This window comes from Lissotriton helveticus, chromosome 6 (genome assembly GCF_964261635.1).
Source record: "Lissotriton helveticus chromosome 6, aLisHel1.1, whole genome shotgun sequence".
Classification (NCBI taxonomy): Eukaryota; Metazoa; Chordata; class Amphibia; order Caudata; family Salamandridae; genus Lissotriton; species Lissotriton helveticus.
Genome location: NC_136067.1, coordinates 951796669 through 951820749, shown reverse-complemented (window position 1 = coordinate 951820749; position 24081 = coordinate 951796669). Strand labels below are relative to the sequence as shown.

General features: G+C 44.8%; 1 protein-coding gene across 4 annotated transcripts in view; it reads left to right on the top strand.

The window, feature by feature from the left end:
- The window catches only part of LOC144763221 (potassium/sodium hyperpolarization-activated cyclic nucleotide-gated channel 4-like), a 1875862-nt gene that overhangs the window by 1674926 nt on the left and 176855 nt on the right, over positions 1-24081 (top strand). For 3 of the 4 annotated variants that reach the window (XM_078648610.1, XM_078648611.1, XM_078648609.1), the window contains exon 9: positions 4830-5061. In XM_078648610.1, the coding sequence (XP_078504736.1) occupies positions 4830-5061 (232 nt within the window). The remainder of the gene's footprint in view (positions 1-4829; positions 5062-24081) is intronic. The other variant, XM_078648612.1, reaches the window with a different exon arrangement.

The following is a 24081-nucleotide window of genomic DNA, read 5'->3' as shown; positions in this document are numbered from 1 at the left end:
ACATAGAAGGGGGAGCACGTGGGAGGGGGGAGCGCATTGGGTGTTAGAAATAATATACATTAAAAAATTACTTTGTGAAGCTGCCTCCCGCGTCTCTTCGCTCCTCTCCTCTTCCTGGTCCCAGCAGCCCCTCAGACAGACTACCATCCAATCCCGTGCTGCAAGAGTAGCTCAGGGATTGCCCTAAGTGGGCTGTAAAGACAGTCCGCTTAGGACATCGAGTCTGTGGGGGGTTCCCCAACCCGGCTGTTCAATGCAGCCTGGCTGGAGAAACCTAAGTGCGTATGTGTGTTTGGCAGGCCTGAGAGTGCACATAGCATCCTTCTCGCATGCCCAGCCCCACCCCTCCTTGTACAAGCTGGGCCAGAGACAGCAAATTAAAAATATAATGATGCTAGAACATTGTTTTATTTTTCATTTGATGGCTCTGAGCCAGGCAGTGGGACGACTCTCCTCCGTCATTGCATAGGAGCCGCTGCTGAGAATCAGGTTAGGTGCCATTTCACTCACAACTTATACTGGCAAGTGGAAGGGCCCCACTGAAGGTATCAAATCCTGTCCAGAATATAATAAAGTGGAAGAATCCGACAAACATCTTTTGTTTTTCTGCCCAAAGTAAACGCTGGATTGTGCCCCTTTGTCGAACGATGGAAACCCATCCATCCTGGGTCGAGCTGAAAATTTGTCGGTCGGATACTCCAGCTTACATTGTATTTTCAATTGCAAAATATCTTGAATGTGTCTAGACAGTTAGATCCTTTCTTTCTTTCTTTCTGTTGTCTCTTCCTGATTATATTTTGTCTGTATCACTGTTATTTTTTTTGGGCAATTGTATAAAGGAATTTAACAATGCATTTTATTACACTTGCATCAATGATATTCTACTTTATTGGTTGGGACCAGAAGGATACAAATCCCCTTTTCTTCTGAAGCGTAAACTCTGTTTTTTAATTAATCTTTATTATTGATGAGCTATGTGCAATATGTAATTTTTATAGTAAGCCTTCTGTTGTCCCAAATGCATTCACTCAAGCACTTTACCATTTTTGTTTTACATGTGAATTTTAATTAATTTTAATATGTTGTTTGACATAAAATATTTGATGTGTTGTAATTCGCACAACGTTGTAAATATTTTGTTGAGTAACCTGCTTTTAAGTTCTTTGACCGAAATAAAGTGTTTGAAAGTCAAAAAGTAAGTAAGCAAACTGCTAATGCAGTAATTAGGCCAGGAAGATCTGTTTGAGAATCTGAGGAGGGCTCTCGTGTGAGCAGTATGTCCTCTTTTGAGCCTGCTATGTTTAGGAGCAATAGACGTCAAAGTGAGGGAGGAAAAGGAAGGGCTGCCCTGTGTTCTAATCGGCGGCCAAGTACTGGATGTCTAAGACGTAACTCTGAATACAGCTATGACAAATTTGTATTACTATGTCAAGATGATATGCTTTTATATACTTTGTTTAAATGGAAGAAATATTTTGGAAAACTATCTCTGAATAAAGGAACAAAAGAACGATTGCTACTTTTAACATATAGTGGAATGTTTTTCTTTATATCAACCAAATATGTTACAAGTGCCCTACTTTTCACATAGTTTCGGTGTGCACATAATTCATCAGCTATTGCAGCGCCAAGTTGTATAGCATAGCACATCTGCCTATAATCTTACAATATGTTGTAAGGGCATACAAGGCAACAATTTATCTACTTTGTCTAGGAGTTGTAGGTTTGGAGTCTTAATACTAGGCCGTAATAAATACGCACTGTTAGTTGAAAAATAACGCAGCTGGTTACTGTTTATACTGTATTAAAGTTAATCACACAAGTGTAAATGTGAATTGTAAATAGCTTACACCCAGCTGTCTCCAAATTATTCTCCTGATAGCTGCTCATACAGGCCAAAGTATCTAAATATGTAGGAGTCATGAGTGCTCCCAGAGTATCATGCATGTTGGCACTTACGAATATTATATGCATATCTTTGTAAGAGGGTGGGCAAATTACAATATATATGCCATCTACACAACCAAGCACTTGTGGAAAATGTGCTACTACATGAAATTCGATGTTGATACTTTCCAACTCTCCCGGACTACTCGAAAAAGAAATATTGGAATTTATTCTAAACAACATTGCAACAATAAAATGATGAAAAACCCTGCATGCTGTATTTTGCGGAATTCCACTTGTTACAGCCACAGTGTGTTGGTAGATACCAGAAGCTCGCAGGTGTACTCTAATCAAAACTGAATATCTGTGTGTAGATATTGCTATACTGCATTGGGTAGGCCTGCTTAATCCATAGCGCAGCTCATTTATAAAAAAAACTCAAGATAACCTTTTTGGTAAACCTGTATCTGGCATAAACCTTCTCATCAGCAGCCACGGCTCGTGGAGGGAGTTGCGGTGGGGCAGAAAGGTGGGGCGGGGTGGGGGTTGCTAAAAACCGGAATATGAATAATTGGAGGTAAGTAAATCATTTAATAAATAAAACGAATTTCGTAGCGCGCCCTGCATTGCAAAATGCGATGCAACCCGCGTTACGATATCGAACAGCCGCTACTGATAGAACAGCCAAGTCTTTAGTATCCTCCTGAAGGTCAGCAGGTCTTGGGTCTGTCAGTCTGACTGGGACTGTGTTTATTACTTAAGGTGGGTAGTTACCACCCTAAACAAGATCACAATTTCTTACAATGATAGAGACACAGCAGGCCTAGTCTTATGGCCTACTCTGTACTGCTAACAAGACTCAAAGAGATTGATGTCTTTGGGAGAGTTTTAGTCTGGTGTTCATGCTTTATTTAAGTCCATTCTCAAACAGTTACTGTTCCCCCATTTTATTCCAATAATCTTTCGGAATAGTGGAGTATTCCCCAGGTCCTCTTTATCAACCAAGCTTTTAACAGTTCTATTTGACACTTAGCCCAGATCATCAGGTATTTTCGATGTTACCCATTCCAACACTTAACTAATACTCTGGCTGGATCTTCTTGCGCCTAGGTCTATTGCTAACCTCTATAACTGTTTGGTTGGTTTCAAGCAATGTATGAGTAAACATTTTCTGAAACTGAACTCCATTAAAACAGGGCTAATGTGCGTAGGAAAAAACAGCGTAGGCATAGCACACTCTGGCCACCCTCATTAAAGACCCCGCGTTCAATTGGCAGTAGTTGACCTCTTTCAGTTTTCTTCTGAAAGATGCCCTATCTTTAAAGTCTAGATTAATGTAGCTTCCTCTGCCACCTAAAGGATAACATTAATTGTATCTTTCCCTGAGAACGACTTTTCTGAGGTGGTGAAACATTACTTTCGTTCACACATATAGACTATTGCTTGGGTTATCAAAACTGCAACAAATTCAAAACCAAACCTTATGAAAGACTGCATTTTTAAGGAAACTCATTCACAGTTCAGATATACACTGATTTTGCAGTGGTTTTCCCTTCATCACAGAGCCTGTTTAAAATACCTATACATCTTGTACAACATGTTTTACAGACTTTAGTACTCTTTGAACTTGTGTTCGCGTCTTTTACTTCAAGTACCACAAATACATTGAGACTGAAAAAGTAATCACTTACTTGGCTTCCTAGGTCCCTAAATGTAGAACGATCTTCCAATTCAAATACATTCTGTTTTAAATCACTTGACCTTTAAAAAGGTACTTAAAATATTTGTATTTTGCACAACACCCTCAGAGCTTTGCAGTGGTTTTCCCTTCAAGTTTTACAGACTTTAGCACTCTGGATTGCAGGAGTATTTCACTCTCCACATGTCACTATGGTCTTTAAACTTGTTTTCTCTTCATTTACCTAAAGTACCACAAATACATTGAGACCGACCAAGTTATCACTTACTTGGCTTCCTAGGTCCCTAAATGTGTAAGGATCTTCCAATTCAAATGCATTCTGTTTAAGATCACTTGACCGTCAGATAGGTACTTAAATTATTTGTATTTTGCACAACTCCCTCAGCTGTTTTAGCTAAATTCCGAGTATGGTAGTCAATATTATTTTTCTGTCCCTCACCGCCACATCTTGTCTGATGGTGATGGACAGAAAATAGTCAATCAGGCTGTCCTCTCTAATTGAGTGGATGGTGTGATGGCTTTACTTCAACAGCCTGCACTCCATCAGGCTCCCAGAGGTAGCTTTCCATTGACAGAGCTAATGGAGACTTCATCGACAGAAAGCTATCTGTCATCCTGACCCTAAATACCCTGTCTGCAAACGGGGTAGTCTGTCTTGACTGCAAAGGAATACGCTGTCGTCCAAACTTTAAATCACCCCCTTAATTTTTGAATCGTAGTACAATTGCAAATATTTCGTAATCGAGTAGAATTGATACAAATTGGAATGTTAGATTGACAAAATATTAATTTCCTCTCGTTTATATTGTTATTCATGTAAACGTTTGGAATGCCAAGCAATAAAGAAGGACTCCTATGCCTCAGGTTAGAGAAATATTCTTTGTGCAGGAGTGTTCAAATGTGTAAAATGTCAGCAGGTAAATCTTCTCGGAAAATTTGCCTAGTGGAAAAATGAAACGTGAGAAAAGAAAGAATTCTGCTTTCGTAAATGGTATTTGGAAGCTTACAATTTTGTCCCCACAGATGGGTATTTGTTACACCTAACTTGAAGTAAAATTGGGAATGTGTGTTATTCTACCCTTCTTTAGTGTTTTTAAGAGCATTAATCATTATGTACTTTACATAGATGTGGGATATAAATTGTTTTCTGATTTAAATGACGAAAAATGTAAATGTATTTCTTGATTAGTTGTATTTTGTATTCCGCTGACCATAACATATTTCCACTGTCTCTTGATACAAGGAGGTGATGTTTCACAATTGTCATCATCTAGTGAGGAAAGTTCCTTGGTTTAAAGATGCAAATATTATAACCGCCATTATAAGTGAACTAAAGTTTGAAGTTTTCCAAAAGGATGATATAATTTTTCGCAACGGATCTATTGGAAGAAAGATGTACCTAATTGATGCAGGTGTGATTGCACTTGATGATTTTTCTACACAGATAACAATAACAAAAGGTGACTATTTCGGAGGTAAGTGAGTCTTTTTTGGCATTTTTATCAGCTCGATTTACACTAAACATAGCAATTTCTGTGTTTTATCATTATATTTCCATCAAGGTTTTACCTTTCTTTAACAACTTGCGACTGATCCAGAAATTGTATTTTGTTCTGCAATTATAATGTAGCACTTTACTGAAAAGGGTAGGGGAGCTATTAAGTAGCTTCATGCTTCTTTGTTTAGGTTTTACCACTTAATGACTTTTTTTTAAGTAAATGAAGCTTTAAATACTAGGACGTCTATGCATTTGGAACTAGTTTTTGAAAAATTATAGTTTAAATGAACATTATGTTTCCCCCAAACCATATCACATTGAGTACTGTGAGGTGTGACAATTCTATGGGACATGCAACATTTTTATTACACAAGCAAAATCAACATGAAGAAAACTTTATATTTGCAAGAATTACGCAACATTTCTGAGGAAGCACTTCTCTGCGTTGTACATCCCTAGTTTATTCCATTCAGACAAAGATAGCATTACCTCCTTGCCCATCTTCCTTTTTCCATTGGTTACTGAATGAGTAATGTTTTTTACCGCAGAAATTGTTTCCTACCCAAGCAACACTCTTTAAATACTATTCCTACATGGTTGTTCCTGTTCTCCAGATACCCTATCCTAGAGAAAGGAAGAAGCTAGCCCCATCACTTCCTGCTTTTCTTTTCTGTCGATTCAGATGTTGCAAGGCATTTTCATGCACCATTTAACACCTTTCTTTTTATAAAGTATTTTGAGTTCAGGATCTTCCTTTTCCAGAACCTATTATTGATTTACAACCTATGATGCCACATACCTGTTTCAGTGACCATGCCTAAAAGTTCGGAGGGTTTGTTTGTTCACACACACTCTAAAATCTGCTAAAGATATGTCATGCTGTTACATACGTCTGTAAATGTTGTCCTTTCTTGGATAATTTCAGGCATCTGATTGGCAATTGCCTGAAACTATTATCACAGCGCATTGTTTTATTCCCTGGCAATAGGATAAAAAGAACAGCTGTTATGGCGGGAGGAAAAAAGGCCTGCAGAAAACCTAGAACAAGCATTCCTTATTTATTTCTGTTATTCATTTTTTGTTTCCTTCTTCCTTTCCTTTCCGTTCCTTTCCTTTCCTTTCCTTTCCTTTCCTTTCCTTCCTCAAAGGCAGCTTATAGCAGAATGATTGGATTTTTTAGGTCTGTGTTAGCCGAGGCTTTTTGATTGTACTAAAATTATGTGTAGGGGGGCGGAGCTAGCCTGGAGCGAAGATGGCCGCTTAAGCCGTCGGCTCCTCCGCCGTACTAACTATCCTGCAGAATATCCTGTGTTGCCAGTGCCTGACCGGAGTCAAAACGCCGATAAGCTGTGTCGGGAAGTAAGGAGCACACGATTTGAGATCCTTGCCCGAGACCGACGAAGGGAAGAGCTGCTGAGAGCGGGAACGCACTTCAGGCCGGCATCGACATCTACGCGGCTCCCCAGACTCTACGTGAAGATACAGGCCTACCCTGCAATATTCCACAGCTGACGCCGCCTGGGAATGCCCGTGTGCCGAGGCCGCTGCTCCGGAGCTGAGAGGAGGACGACCGGAACCTTTGGTGAGGAGTAGCGGGTAGGGGAGCCGAGCCGAGTGTGCTGCCCCGGCCCGGTGACCTCAGACGGGCGCGACGCCTTAATTGAACCCCCGGCTCCAGCTGGGCCTACAGGCCTCCCGTACGCGGAGGCGCCGGCGGGAAGGGACCGCGGTGCCGTTGCGGCCTAACTGCAGCTTGCTGGGCGCTCAGGACTAGGGGGAAAAATAGTGCCTGAGTACATCGGCACTGCGCTGGAGCTAAATGAGAAGTGAACGAGCTCAACTTTGATGCAGGGCAGCTGTCGTGGGCACGATGTAGGGAGAGCTGCGACGCCTCAAAACACTGTTGAGACAACATCGCCCCACTGAAGCTCCAAGGCTTGATCTGGGCCAGGGACCTTACAACACGTGGAACGGCACAGACCGGGTATTTGATTTGGGCAGTCTCACGGCGACATACCCCCTTGTTGAGGCCCTGGTGTCTACCTTATGTGGTGCAGTAGAAGTAGCGCCATTTTACAGGACACCATACTGCAGCGGATGTATGACGTTACAATGCACACTTTTACAACGCATACCTTTACAACGCATTTTTTACAACGCAACATCCATTACAACGCACACTTTTACAACGCATACCATTACAACGAATTCTTAAAAAATACCTTTACAACGCATTCCACTACAACGCATACTAGATTTACAACGCATACCATTACAACGCATTACATTACATTGCAAATAAGGTAAGTGTTGGATAGTGTAGGGGTTAAAATTACTATTCTAACTCCAGGGGGTGCAACAGTAGGGAAAATATTGGATAGTGTAGGGGTTAAAATTACTATTCTAACTCCAAGGGGTGCAACAGTAGGGTAAGTATTGGATGGTAAGTTTTGCGTTGTAATGGTATGCGTTGTAATGACTGCGTTGTAATGGTATGCGTTGTAGTGGTGTGCGTTGTAGTGTCATGCGTTGTAATGACTGCGTTGTAAATGTATGCGTTGTAATGGATGTTGCGTTGTAAAAGTTTAGTTGTAATGGTAGTGCGTTGTAAAAGTTGCGTTGTAAACATTGTATACCACTGCAGCATACTGTGCCACTTGGAAGACAGGACCATCAGAAAACTGCGAGGGCGGCCACTGCGACGCCCGAGAGACGCCACAAGGGCTCGTTTCTTTGTTCCTCCCCCCCTGCCGCGTTACACCTGCAGAACTGATCCGCTCTCCTGGAGGGTATCATATTAGTGTGCTGAGTAGATCCTGGATATTAGAAATCACGAGCGGCACCGCAACGGAGAGGGAGCCTGGCTGGGGGGTGAGCAGATTGCTTGAACAGTGATCCTCTCCGTTACTCTGGGAAGCGTCTACCTGGAGGGACATACCGCGCAAGTGTGCGGCCGAGAAGACTGAGACGGGCATGTGCCTTATGGCCTTACACCCTCATTGATCAGGCGGAACAGGAGGTGAGCGCTATGTGGCTTGAGTAACTCCCCCGTTGTAGGCCCGATACTGGCGTATGTCCTAACAACGGAGATCCATTGGGCCGGAAGGGCGTGCTACGGGATCTGCACGCATATTGACAATCCGCCGCCTTTAGACGAGAACTGAGGCCGGCGTTGGCCGCGTGCACACTGCCTGCCCTAATTTTGTGTTGCTAAGACCATAAGTGTACTTGGTGTGCTGGTCTGACTGGCACCGGAGTAATTGGCGTTGCCATGGGCCGCCCAGATCGCACGCAGCCTAAGCTGATGTTTGATAGTAACAAAAAATCCAAAACCGCGGAACCCCCGCCAAGTGAAAGACTGAAGGAGCTGGGAAATCGGGGGCAGATGACGAAGCTAAACCAGATATTTGCTGCATTTTAATGGCCAGGGAGAAGAACTTGCAGGGCTGAATTGCCTCCCTAGGAACTAAAATGGACGCCCTCACGTATCGCATGGATCGGATGGCGGAGCGGCTAGACAAGCACGCAGAGCGCCTCGACATGTCACAACGCAGAATAGGAGAGGTAGAGGAGGCGCAGACGACTCGGAACATAAACAGCTGGGTAAGGTGATCCAGCTTTTGCAAGATAAAGCCGAAGATTTGGAGGCGCGTTCGCGCTGATGCAACATACGCGTCACAGGCCTTCCGTAAAACACCCAAACAGGCAACATGGAACTGTTTGTGGAATCACTGCTTAAAAAACTGTTTGGAGACACTGCCTTTTCAGGAATGTTTGTTATAGAATGCGCACATCGCACACTTGGCCCGAGACCGAAACCCGGAGCTCCACCGCAACCCATTGTGGCCTAGTTACTTATTTACAGAGATCGCGATACTGCATTGTGACAGGCCCGTGAGAAACAACCGTTAAACTATGAGGGCAGCACGCTGTCCTTGTTCCCGGACTTCACTACTAAAGTACAGGAAGCGAGACGCCAATTTGTTCCCATGAAACGACAACTACGGGACCTTGGGGTTGATTATGCGATGCTGCACCCTGCCAAATTGAGGGTTAACAGACAGGGCAGATCCACTATCTTCACAGACCCGAGGGCGCTTCAGAAGGCCATGAAAAATTGGCGCAGGGAAACCCGTAACGCAGCTAACGACGGAGGACGTGAAGAAGCTTCTGGGGGTCCAGGGAAGAAAAGAACAAAGACTGGGCTATACGACCATGTAAGGTATTTGTACTCCAGCAATCTGCGCAGGGGGGAGAGACTGTTCCTATCTGCAGATAGAGCTGAACAAGCTATGAGCGGTGGTCAGTGCAGGGATTGTGCTTTGCTGGAACCTCTAGGGCAGTAAAGGGGAACGATGGGACATGTGGCGGCGCTACGGGAGGGAGTGCGCTCCCGCAAGAGACTTAGCTACAGTGAAACCTGTGCTGGCCCTCGCTCTTGAACGCTATTTGTGCATGATGTCTGGGAACTAGTGATCATATAGTGCCATTGCATATGTCTCAGGGAAGGTATGCTGCAGCACTCTTTCTGTATAGCCTATGCTGGGTGCGGCATAAAGGATAGGCGACACAGCAGGGAAGATAGAGAGATGGAGACACCTAAAGCCGGATATTATTACCTCATATTGCCATAGAAAACTGTTTGAATTTTCTTAGAGGGCACTGGCTATTACTCACTTTTTCATTTATAGAGGCGGAGGAGCGGGGCGAGGTGGCAGGAACATTGGATAGACACTGATATAGCCTCACTATGAGCGAGCTACCTGCGCCCCTGTGTGTGTACCACATTGCCTCAAATAGCAGTTGTTTATGCTATGTGTTGACTTCTTTGTATTGGATGATTGGTATGGTGGGAGGGGGAGGGGGGGAGAGAGTTTGGAGTTCGACTGAGTGGGGCGGTGCGGGGTGGGGAGTGGGATGGGTTGGGGTGCGGCCGTGTTGGGGATGGGCAAGCGAGGTAGGGGGATGGGGTACAGTTCTATGACCTCTTCTATTGGTTGTTTGAGAAGGAGAGGACATATGTTGTCGTAGTATGTTTTGAATGGCAACGTTTTGACGAGCAAATAAATAGGCAGACACGTTGGAAGATGGCACATGGGATCACGCTTCCTTACATATGCGCGCTACGCCCTCTGCGATGGCACAACGTACACGTGAAAATGACACCATAACACTCCTGACATGGAACGTAAGGGGATTAAATGACCATAGAAAGGTTAGACGAGTATTGCAGTATTTCTCGAGACATGCGATTGACATAGCTTTACTCCGAGAAACTCATGTGAGACCGGACAGCCCCACGCTGACCTATAGGGGACTGCACAACAACACACACGCTGCCGGCTTCACCTCTAATACCAGGGGCGTCCTTACCTAGGTTAATCCTAAGTCCTCCCTATCCATTACTCCTTTGGTCTCTGACTCGGAGGGACGATACACTATCACGAAATGCACTGGTAAAGGTATGACCTTCCATGTGGTTAACACATACCGGCCCAATTTTGACTGCCCCTCCTTCTACTTGACGCTGGCCAGCAAGGGTAGAGAGCTTGGTGAGGGACATGTCCTGTGGAGCGGAGATTTCAACCTGACGCGACAACCGACGCTTGATCGCTCAGACGGCCCAGACAGGCGACCGTCAGCCTCTGCCCGAGTGCTTGAGGCCGAGATGACCAGAATAGGTTTGCAAGATATATGGAGAGCTAGACACCCAACACAAGGGGGGTACACACACTATTCAATGCAACACAATATTCACACTCAAATTGATTATTGGCTTTGCTCCTTGACCCTCCTCTCTGCGGTACAGGCTTGTGTGATGTTACCCCGCACCTACTCGGATCATTCCCCAGTTCTTGTTACGATAAAAGCCCAACGCACAGACCTCCTCCGTTTTCGTGGCGTCTCCCGCTGTACGCGCTTCTGGACGCGCTTCTGGACGATGCATTTAGAGAGGAACTGGTGACAGCCACCGAGGACTTCCTTGACAGAAACATAGGTTCGGTAGACTCCTTCCTGACTGTTTGAGAAGCCTATAAGGCCTATATACGTGGCGTTGCCATCTCGAAACATGCGGGCGTTCTCAAGTCCATTCGTGGACGCTTATCGTTCTTGGAAAGCAAACTGAAAGACATCGAATCGCGCCGCTGTAGTAACCCCAGTGCAGAGTTGACTCAGGAACTTGCGCAATCGCTACGGGAGTATCATGATGAAGCGGATGCGGAGGTAAAACACTTGGGGAAATATGCCATAGCTCGATCGTACGGAGAGGGGGAGCTCCCAGGGCCGGTTCTGGCCAGAATCACCAAACAACGCAGACATGACGCTGTGTTGCCTAAAATGAGATCGGCACAGACAGATGACGCGCACATTGCGGACCGCTTTCGGGAATACTACGAGGATCTTTATGCTACTAGAGGACCAATCCCAGAAGACTGTATTCTAGATTATTGAATGCACATTAAATTGCCTTGGTTAACGAATACTCATCGGGAATATTTGGCGCGCCCGTTTGATAGGGAGGAGGTGGTATGGGTGTTGTCATCCATGAAGGCAGGAAGTGCTCCGGGCAGTGATGGCTTCCCGGCCTCATTCTATAAAACGTTTTTGGACTTATTGATCCCTAAACTGATGACGTTGATCGAGCAGATGGCGGAGAGCGGTGAGATGCCGCCAACGATGAGAGAAGCTATTATTGTAGCAATCCTTAAGCCCGATAAACCTCCGGAGGATTGCGCTTCTTATCGACCACTTTCGCTACTAAATGTAGATGCGAAGATATTCGCTAAGATAGTTGCGAACCGTCTCAGCCCACTCATTCCTACGCTAGTCGCCCCCGAGCAGGCGGGTTTTGTCCCTAATCGAAATTTGACCTACAATCTGCGCACTGTCTTTGCGGCATTCCAGCACACACGGCAGGAAGTGCCTGCAGTTGCTGTCTTCCTTGATATGGAAAAGGCCTTCGACTCCATCGAATGGCCTTTTCTCTGCCTGGTACTTCATCGCATGGGGGTTGGAGATCTCTTTATCCAACTGTTGAATACGCTCTACGCATCTTCAACGGCGAGGGTGCGCATCGGGCCGCTCATGACTGAACCCTTCTCGATAGGTCGTGGCACCAGACAGAGCTGCCCACTATCTCCTCTCCTATACGCCTTGGTTGCAGAGCCCCTGGCGTGTGCTTTATGAGAATACCATAGCCACCGAGGTATCCGCTTCCCTGGATACAACCTGATAGTGTCCACGTACGTGGACGACACCCTGCTATATGTCAGGAAACCGGAGGAAAACCTCTCGAGGGTACTAAGAGAGGTGGTGCTGTTCAGTTCGCTGTCGGGGATACATGTGAACTGGAGCAAAACAGTTATGCTCCGGCTTACCCCTGCTACCAGGAGAGTCAACTCGGAGTATCTCATACAATGGACCACGGAATCGGTACGCTATTTGGGTATACGATTACACACGGACTCTGAGGTGGTCCTTCGGGAGAATTATGGGGTAGCGATCTCTAAATTAGAGGATTCGGTTGACAAATGGGTTGAGCTTCCCTTGTCGTTGCTGGGCCGAATATCATTACTGAAGATGATAGTCCTTCCTAGATTGCTGTTTCTTTTCAGTAACATCCCAATGGTTTTATCGGGCGCGTTCTTTCGATAACTTCATACACTGGTGCTGCGGCTTGTTTGGGCTGGTAAGCAACCCAGGGTCACTTGGGACATCCTTGTTCGCCCCTATGGGGAGGGCGGCCTCAATGCCCCAGACTTTGAATTATATTACCGAGCGGCCCAGGGCGCACACGCGTATGGGTGGATGCATGGTCCCGTTGATACGCCACATCTAAAGATTGAGGGGGTAGTGGCCGAACCGACGCCGCTGCCGGCGCTCCTTGCCCGGCCTAGAGATAGGAGAACGGGCATCTTGGATTCACTTAACGCTGTAACGCATGCCTGGCACCACCTAATGGACGTGCATGCTTGCTCGCTGCTGTAAGCCCCTGAGGCGAAGTTGGCCTGGTGCCAATGGCTCAGCCCCTGTAGAAACAGGGATGCCCTGACTGCGTTTGCCAAATTGAAACTCACTACCATGGGCGAAATGTTTGTCAATGGAACGACCTGCACATGGGACGACGTAGAGACGGGAGACGCCCTGGACGCCCCGGCTCTCTCTCGTTTTGAGTTCCACAGGGTGCGACAAGCCCTGCGGAAACTGCTGGGGGATGACATGGCGGCTAAGACACCAGCCAAGCTAATATCTTGTCTCTATCAACTTGCGCTGGCAGAACGGACGATGCACTACGCGAAACCACGCTTGACGTGGCAGATGGACCTGAACACTGACCTCCCAGAAGAAAAATGGGGATATTGCTGTGTCAGTGTTAGGAGGATGTCGCTCAACGGTCGTCACCGCCTATTACACTTTAAATTCCTTAATAGGGTTTATTATACCCCCGAGCGGCTGTTCAGATACGGCTTACGTGACAGCCCTTGTTGTGAGAGGTGCAGGTCGCAAACAGCGGACTTTCTGCATCTTGCCTGGTTATGACCGAAGATAGCGGACTTCTGGCTGGCAGTGTACAGCGAAGTGAATGATATCACTGGTCTGTCGCTGACTCCTTCCCCTCTATTGGCCATACTGGGATACTCTAAAGACATAGCACCGGCTTTACGGAGACTGGTGGATATGGCCTTTTTAATAGCCAAACGTTGCGTTGCGCTTGCCTGGATGCGCGGCCCGACCCCAACACTGGCTAGATGGGCAAATGACATGCTATATTGTTGTACGCAAACTGGGCTATACAGCAAGTTACTTCCTCCGCGTAACCGATCTAAGAATTATTGGGCGCTGTACCTGGAGAGGAGGTCTACACGAGGGGACGACGACTTGAATGACACACAATCCATTACAGGAACAGTAGACACACGAGAAGATATGCACTTACACGATGACGTAGAGACTCTGCCATAAGCAGTCGGGACTGAGCCCTTAACACTGACCCGGAGATGGAAGGAGTGTACACTGATAAATATAAGTGTTGTTGAGAGGGCGGTGGTGTTTTGTATGCGAAAAGTTAATTTGAATTGGGGATGAGATGGAGCTGGCGCCTTTGAACGATGTGCTCCTGCCATAAAGTTATTGTATTATTGTCCTCGTGAACATGCCATTCTTTTCGCAATGTTTGATTGTAATTTGTTGAAATGTCAATAAACAAAAAAAAACAAAAAAAAGAAATTATGTGTATGACATAGTTACTTGTAAGGGTTTTCAGCCATACTTTATTTATCTGTGGTTGTGTCATCCATATTTTTCTCTAACCCACTCAAGCATGCATCAAAGGGCTATGTGTCAGCCCACTTCAATAATTGGGAGATTTCAGTTTGAGTTACGGCATGCTACCCATTCACAATGAGTTCATCCATAAAACAGTAGTTACCTTCAATTCCAGGGAGTGAAGGGTATAATGATTGTTAGACCCAAAAACATTTCTGCCTTTAGTCAATGTTTTTTTTCAGATTAAGGATCACCTGACAGCTTCCTGTAACAATTTGTCCAAGAAGAAAACTAGTCTTTACCATGTTTAATTTCCAGCCCGTATTATGTTTTTTAATGTATTTCCTCCTTTTCTTCCTCCTTTGATTCTTTCCTTTGTCCTTCTTCTTTGTTTTTTCTTTAATTGCTTCTTCCTTATGTTTTTCTCTCTTGCCTTCTTTCTTTACTTTAGTCAATTTTTTTTACATTGAGGAACACCCGGCAGCTTTTTAAACAATTTGCCCAAGAAGAAAATGAACCTTTATAATCTATAATTTCCCTCCCTTCTTGCATTATTTCATTTATTTCCTACTTTCCTTCCTCCTTTCTTTCTTTCCTTATTCCTTCTTTCTTTCTTCATTTAGTTGCTGCTTTCATACTTTCTTTAACTCTTGTCTTCTTTCTTTTGTTTCCTTTTTCATCACATTTCTTTCTTTTTCCTTCATTTATTTGTTCTCTATTTTCTTCTTTCATTCCTATTTCTTTCTTTCCTTTATTTTTTCTTTCTTTCTGTAATTCTTTGTGTCTCTTACCTTCTTTCTTTATTTCATTCTTTCAATCTGTCTTTCTTAGTTTTGCTCTTTTTTCTTTCTTCCTTTCTCTGTTCCTTCTTCCTTCCTTCTTTCATTCTCCCTTTCTTTTTATGTTTTTCCTTCTTTCCGTCATTTTCTTACCTCCGTTCTTTCTTGCTTTCCTTCTTTCTTGCTTCCTTTCCTTTCCTTTCGTTTTCTTCCCTTTCCCTTCCTTTCGGGTCAGGGAGTAGCATGGTATAGTGTGTTTTGAGACCTAAAACCATTTTTGCATTTAGTCTATGTTTTTTTTTTTATAGATTAAGGAACATCGAGCAGCTTCTTGAACAATTTGCCCAAGAAGAAAATTAGCCATTATCTCATTGAATTTGCAGCCTTTACAGTTTTTTTTATTTATTTCCTACTTTTCTCCCTCCTTTCTTTCCTTCTTCATTCTTACTTTGTTTCTTTCTTTAGTTGCTTCCTTCTTACTTCCTTTCTCTCTTGCCACCTTTCCATTCTTCTTTTCATTAGATTTCTTTCTTTCTTTCTTTCTTTCTTTCTTTCTTTCTTTCTTTCTTTCTTTCTTTCTTTCTTTCTTTCTTTCTTTGTCTTTCTTTTCTTCTTTCTTTCCTTCTTTCCTACTTGCTTTCCATTTGCTTCTTTCATTTCTTTTGTCTTTCTTTTCATATGTCTTTCTGCCTCTTTCTTCTTTTCGACAAACCGAAACAATAATTGGCAAAAGACTGCCGGCAACACCAAATGTATTAGCTTTGCCAAAGCTTGTTTAGACTTTATTCACAGCCGCACAGGCTGCAGTGCAACATGTCTTAAAGTAAAAAAGAAATTGCTAAGAGGTGACCTGCATTGACCGCATTGTATGGGTTGTACAGCAACCCGCGCTGCTGTGCTATGTGTATAAAAACAGTGAAGGGTGCGCGGACGAGGCTCCGACCAATTCGAAACAAGGAAATAAAGATACAAGAGTGACATGAGAGCCAACCAACCAGGGCCAGCGCTAGGCATGGGCAGCGTGGGCAGCTGCCCAGGGCCTCGCACTCAGCTCACCAGCATGGGGCCACGCACTGGTGATACGTCCTGTCGGTCCCCTGGCGATCCATTTCAAAGAAAGGTGTCACCTTTCTTTGAAATGGAGGGGCGCCCCTTCCCGGGCCTCTCGGGGATGGTATCTGGATACATAAGGGAGAGAGACGCTCCCTTCAATTGAAAGGAGACCCATTCACAGACACAGTGGGAGGCCCATTGTCCATCATTTTGGCGCCCCCATAGTTTTAACTTTTATCCCACAAGCAATTCTCACACCTATCGGACTGAAGGAGTGAGAAATGCTTGTGGGCTCAAAGTTAAAACTGGGGGGGGGGGGGGGGGGTGACAAAATGCTGGACAATAGGCCTCCCACAGTGTCTGTGAATGGTCTCCTTGCAAGGGGCCACTTATCGAAATTAGAGGGGCCTCGCACATTCCCTTTTAGTCCAGGGCCTCGCAAATCCTAGAACTGGCCCTGCAACCAACGATAAGTAATGGTACGTAACGGACAGGCTCTAAGCCCTGTTTAAGCTTTTTTTAGGTCGAGCCTGGCAGCGCGCATGCGCTTCTGCAAGGCATGTTATATTTACTAAAAGGGCTTTGATTCGGCATGCTGCTTCCCAAAGGTTGATTCTAGCATTGCTCTTCTTTGCTGGCTCCTGATTGGTTTATGCACTTGATGCATCACTTCCAGTTGTAACAAAGGAGTACCGTTCAACTACAGATGAATTACCCTTAATTAGTGGCCATTTGCTTTGATCAGGTAATATTTCTTCTACCCCCCCTCCCTTTTCCCCTGCCCTAGGGCTTTATTCTCATTCTCGCTGTTGGTCGCTTCATGACCGCCTTGCTTTATCACACAGCATGATGGCTCCTTGTTCTATATTGGGACAAACACTTCCCATTAGTGCTCATGGTCTGTTTTCATATTTAGTTCCCCTTATTATGCAGCTGTCCACCACTCGGTACCTGCTTAATTTTTTTCTAATCCGGACCTTGCATTTGCAGACACACAGGTTCCGCGGTCCACATATATATGCGCATGTGCAGTGAGGTCTTTTTCCCCTTGTCTTGGTCTTGCACATGCACAAAATGATCCTCCTTTCAGTTACTCGACTTGTGCACAACAAGGTCAGCTTTTAAGTTTTTTGCCATATTATCCTGAGCTGAGGTCACGTGATGCCTCTCTTTTTCGAGATTCCTTTTGGCCATTCAAGTCAGGCCGGCATGGAGATAGCACTTCCTACATTGACCCTCAGCCTACACGCAGGCAAGATTTACTGCCACCATAGAGGGGATAAGGTGGCCCCGTATTAGCAGCCATATGAGCAGCACATATGGTTAACTCTGGATACTCCGTTTCCACATATGACTCTCTGAAGCCAACTATCCATACAATTGCACATGCAATATGACTACTCCTATGATGTGGTATTGCCATTCCGACCCACATAGACTTTCAGACATGTCTGCAACAATATGATGAAGCGCTAAGAAGGTTCGGCTATATATATCATTATAGATTAATAACATACATACGAAATAGCATATTAGCATTACTCTTGTAGCTTTGGTTATGCGGCTTGAGTTTCAATTATAATCATATCTCAGATTTAGAACACCCAGCAAGCACTGCTTAAAAAAATCAAGCTTAAAAAACATTGGGGCATATTATCAAGGACGGGCGATACATTATCGCCGCTTTTATCGGCAGGAAACTGCCCATAAAGCGGAGATAATGAGCTTGAAAATATGCTCTATAGAATTCCTATCGAAACCCATCTTAGATGTCTTCACATCTAACATGGGCTTCGATAGGAATTCATAGAGCATATTATCAAGCCCATTATCGCCGCTTTATAGGCAGTTTCATGCCAATAAAAGCGGCGATAATGTATCGCCCGTCCTTGATAATATGCCCCATAATCTTTGCTGACATCCCTCTAATGTTTAGCAATGGAACCATGAGTTTCCAAGAAATAGGAATGTGTGCTAAAACATGACGGAAACTTGGCATCTCGAAATGCACACACATATAAACATTAGTACCTTCAAAACATCCACGTGGGCGATGTCTGTCATTCACCTTAGTTTGTGACAACATCAAAATTCCTTTAAACATGTCTATCTGTGTACGATTATGAGAGCTTATGAGTCAGCACGTTTGCTGTGACTGGCGTACTGTGCACCCACGGCTTCCAGGCGCTTTATATTGAATAATTTTATCAGAGCATTATGAAGTTATGGTGTTTATTTTTTACTCTGGATTTACTTGAATGTGACATAGAGGTTTTAAGCAGTGGAGCTCACGGTGGTGACAGTAATAGTGAGAAAAGCAGCTTTGGGAAGTGCTTCTTTGATGTTGGCTAATCATTGGTGATTGGCACACACTTATCTTTTCCACATTACATGTGCAAGGCCAAAAACAGTCTAACTGAAAGCCGTTTAAACCAGTGCTTAATTTGTAAAAACTGAAGAGCCGGGGCTGAAAATGCTACCAAGGAGGCTGCAGCCCACTTCTACCTCCGGTGTGCCCAACTTTCAACACCCGCACTGCCTCTATCTTTCTCCTGTAACCATGCTCTGCTGTCTGTCCCCTAAGACATGCGTTTTACTTCTTTGCCTACACTGACAGATGAGTGCGAAAACAAAATGTACACTAAATGAAAATGCTTTTTTTAAACATATTAATCACAGTGGTCGGACTGGGTTTGTTGCAGATCCGGAGGCTGCTTGAGCACAGCAGGTCATGTCACTGATAGTTCTTCCTGTAATTAGTTTGGCCAGTTATGACGACGGCATAGGCATCCACTGCTCAGCTTGCTGTGACCCTGCCTGCCACAGCACAAGCACTGTCCCCAGCCGTAATGCTGCAATGCCTGTGAGATGTGAGTATGGCTCTAGCACCTACTGGGCTCAAGCACACTCAGCAATTAGCATGCTTGGAGGCAGCGAACGGAAACTACAGGTGACTCCATAGCGCACAAAAGTTACAGTGGGCCACCACCACGTCAAGCACGTTGAGGATAGTAGCAATGCAGGGCTGCAGGCCCCCACTACAATTATCCAATGGAAGGCTTAGTCTCAGATAGTGGCAGGGTGCAGCAGACTCTGGGAATAGAATTGATGAAGCAAAGCTTCGCATATTTTGCGACCTTGCCGAAGTCATGAACCTCGTCTATGTGTAACAAGGTAATAAGTGTACGTCTTACTAACATTTATATTTAGTTTGAATAAGGATTAAGAAGCTTGCCTATGTGTATTCCTAATGATTTTAATCCGTGTCCGTAAAATATGGCTGCCGCTTGTATTTAGTTACTGCGCATGCGTCAGCCACACTCACGTGTCCTGACGGGTCTGCAGAAGTGGAGGGAAATTCATGCGCATGCGTAATTCATAGCTTTGCCTACAACGTGGTACTGCTCGTGCCACTGCTCTTGTGTATGTTATGTGTAGCTAACATTTAGACTGCATAAGTATATTTTGTAGTGATAAGTTGAAAGTTCAAAACCAAATGATGTGTTTTCATAACGTTATTTCTATGTATTAATTTGTTCTCGCTTACTTTTCATGTACCGCGGGGAATGGGGGTCTGTTTGTACCGATGAGCCATCTTGGAGGTCCCTTCTGCGCATGATCGCTTTTCCAGGGACCTGACAACTTTGGCTGATGGAACTTAGCCAGCTGGCAGTGATGGGCAAGATGCTCCTGAGAACTGACCTGATAAACCCAGGAAAACAGAGACAATTGTCCTAGCTCGGCAACAATGTAAATTGTCACTCATATTTCTGCACAATTTCTCATGGGAACCCCAATCTCGCTAGGCGGTACCCAAAAATGTAAATGTAGCATCTAAATAGACTGATATGATTGGTGTGTTACCCAAAGCCTACCTTAGGACCAATCGAAATTGGGGGTTCTGACACTTTGCAACATTTGGGGGGTGGTACACTGACCCAAAAGAGTATATCTACCCTGGGTTCACCTAGGGAATCGTCCGACTTGTCTGGTTTAGCTGACCTGTCACTGACCCATCGTACTCAATAGGTGACTGAAGATACAGAGCGCTGCGGAGCACTCTGTCCGAAATTGACCATAGACTAAGGTTTTACTGAACCTTAAAGTGCTGGCGAAGCACTTTTCTGGGAGTTCGCTGACCCAATCGGGGTCTTGATCGATAGCTGCAGAGAGGGTGGAACGCAGGCGGTGCTTCCAAACTGCGGGTGTGGTCCTGTCCTGAGCGGTCCTGTCCTGAGGGTTTGCTGTCCTGTCCTGAGGTCCTGTCCTGATTCCTAATCTGAGGGTATCCTGTCCTGTCCGGGGTGTCCATTCTGCACCTGCTGTCCTTTGAGGGGTATCCTTCCTTGAGGGTTTCCTGTCCTTAACTGACCCGTGGCCAGGGTTTGGTTTCCACACCAGTCTAGGTAAATACTGCTCTAAGTTCCTTAAAACTTGCACCTTTCTATATTTCTGTCTTTTGCTCAAATAAAGAGACATCTTGCATACGTTGATTTTTCCATGCTTTTGCCGCAAACTATTGAAACGTAAAGTCATTTGCATAATTTTTCTTGATATGTTCTCATGTTACCCTATCTTTTAGAAATCATATTTTGCATTGCAGTTTGTCATTTTCTGATATGGTCTAGAACGACCTTACTTAGATTTTCTAAAGAATTCCTGCCTTGAATGCATAGCATATTTCCTTCGCATCTCATTATTGCATTTTAATGATTATCCTGACTTTATTTCTCTATAGTTATGTACTTTTCATTATCTTGATTATCGATTGCCTTATTCTTGTAAATCTCATGCTTTCAGAAAACGAACTTTAGATAAACATTTTAAAACTTCCAGTTGTCCGTGGTAATTTACAACAGTATTGAATGTCATTTTAAAATTGCATTTGCTGTCTTTCCTTTTACAGCTAGGCCCCTGATCCATTGAAGTCATAGGTACCGGAAAGAAGTGGATGAGTTTAGGGGAATAACAGGGTCACCGATGCTAGAGTGAAGGGTAGGCGGAAGAGATCTGCCCGCAGCGCGTGAAAAGTAAATGGAAGTAGTTTACTTGCAGTAAAAGAAATCTTTCCTGTCTAGACACTTGAGCACTGTGGCGAATGTGTATTTGTTGTAAAATAACCAAGCACTGAGCACTTTAAAAGGAAAGAAAGTTTCCGTTACCTTGTGAAGGGAGGGAGTCAGTCGCGAAGCGCCTCTGACGTCACCCCGTGCCGCGCTGGGATTGGTAGAAGCAGCGGGCGGGTAGCGGGCCTGGAATTGTAAAGGAGGGGTGAAGCGCCGGAGCGTGAGAACAGTCTCACGAAGGGGCCGCGCACCCATTGGCCGAAAATACTTGAACGCGTGCACCTCATTGGTCGCACGAAATTGCAAGACGCGTTCTGATTGGAGGTGACTTTGTAAACAGAGTTAAGCGTAAAAATCGTATGTGGCACTCGTATTGTCCAGAGACTAGACCCGATCCAAGAAACCAAGGGTTTGAAAGGGATCAGTGGAAAGCTAATAGATACGATATTATGTACGGAGCTAAGAGAAAGATGTCCCTTGTAAGCAGGGTAAAGAATTTCTTCAAAACGGACAACCCGATTAAGTCTAGAGAGGGTGTTACTATCCCGCCACCGAATACTCCTGCCTCATTCATGATGTTTGACCGAGGGTACAACACCTGTGTGTGGTTGGAGAATTGGGTAAAGTACACAAAAGATGACGGAATATTGGCTTTTCCGTTAGACGGTACTTTCAATGGCAGAATTTTATTTAATTTGAGAACCCGCATGAATGAATTGCATCCCAGACCGAGACTAACGCAGTATGAGGCATTAGAGGAATGGGAAATTGAGGCTTTCGAAAGGGAGAAACCCCGAATGGACAAAGGTCTGACTAAGTGGTACCCCAGGCTGAAACAAGAGACAAGGGACAAGAGGATGAAACAGTGGAGGCAGAGCATGATTGTTGAGGGTCTGTTTCCTATGATACCAGCATGTACCCCGTCGGGGGGAGAAAAAAGGACAGAAAAGTGTAAGCATTGGGGAGCTCTTGGAGAGTCAGATGATGAATTGTTAGATGACATCTTTACGAGAAGTCCGCCCCCTTATAATGAGGGAGCCCGACCTTCCAGTGCAGGAGAGAATCCCCAGCGTCCATCTATTAAGGAGGAGGACAGATCCCTATGTAGGGGGGGAGGGGGCCAGGTATTGCCCTATTTCGAGAAGCCCGAGCCCCCGGAGGTACAAAATATATATCCTAGAATGCCCGAGAGCTCAGAGGAAAAATATTCCCGTGAAAGAACATTTTTCCCCAGACCTCTGTATGAAAACGAAGAAAAGCCAGTAAGTTCAGGAGTACCCTTTTTGCAGCCTCCATATGGGGAAGAGCGCAGGTCATTTGGCACAGGAACTTTGTTCCCGAAACCAAATTATGGTGGGGGTCCAAGTGAGACGCATCCTACTGCCCCGAGTCTTACCCCTCACCTGACCCCACAGATGATACCTGACCGGACATTAGGAAGAGTACTAGATGAAAGGGAGCAAGAGGCCCTAGCTAGACAGAGGACAGAAATAATTCAGAAGATCTCCCAGTTAAATACCAGTCCTGAAGCTTTGACTATTCCGGTAACAATCGGACCAGTGGTTCCGTTGTACGGGAATAATCAAGGAGGTCTGAACCCTCCAGTTATGAACCCGATAATGGCCCCGCCGAGGCAAGAGCCCCTACTGATAGACGATCAGTCCAGTGAGTGTGAGTCCGAAGTGGTGTTCTTGGATCTACCAAACAAACAGACCGGAAAGGGAGTGCAGAAGAGGCATAATCCTTTTGATGCGAAAGAAATTAAATTAGAATCAGCAACAGGGACTAGGAGTGTTTCCTTGGTAACGCCAGAAGAGATTGAAAATTGGAGTCGTGATTTAGAAAAACAGGCTCCGCAAACGAAACCTTTAGACCTCTACAAGCTGAGGGTAGAAATAGAGGAATTGATGGCAGGAAATGTGGGGTTAGACAGATTAAACACCTATTCTGAAGAAGAATTGCTGTTCATGTGTAAAAGCCTTACCAGAAGTACCAGGGTGCTCCACGAAAAACTGACCGACACTGCAGCTAGTATGGGGATAGATATATCGAGATCAAAGCCCTTGCAGAAACCATACCGAGCTGAGTTCTCAGATAAGGATTTAGAGAACTTGAATGTGTCAGGGAGGAAGTTGCAGATTAAAGAGTTGCTTGCAGTCTTGCAAAAATGGGGAGACGTGGAAAAGTGGAAAACGAGGTGGGCACGTAAGAAAGATGAGGCCCGATCAAGACAAGCTACCCCTGAGTTCCCTCTGAGAGAAGTAGACAAACCCGAAACATTATGCCCCATGCGGGAAGTACCAGGTGGGAGGTATGTGCATGTTCCATGGTCCAGACAGGATATTGTGTCCTTTACTAACGATTTCCCGAAACTGCGCGAGAAGCCGGTTGAATGGTACCGGCAAGTGGAAAGGTTCATAAAGTGCAGAAATGCCTGTGGAAAGACCTGGATGGGTTTTTCGATATTGTGGTCCCGGTCGATCTATGGACCGAGTGTAAAATAGCCATAGCCTGGCCTAGTGAGGAGTATGCAAGAGATAAAGGAACAGGGGAACCTTCGAAGGAAGTCATGAGAAAGTATGAACAAGTAATTCAGCACTTGAAACTAAAGGTGCCAGCTAAGGAAACTGATTGGACCAGGATAGATAGAACAACGCAGGAAAGAGAGGAGACAGTGCACTCCTATTATGAAAGGCTGTTGCAGGTGTTTAAAACATACAGTGGTATAGATAACATCGAGATGAAGGACATGACGCACTTCATTTACAGGTTTGTAAACGGTTTAAGACCTGAAATTTGTCAGTGGATAAAAGATAACAAAATCTGTTGGCA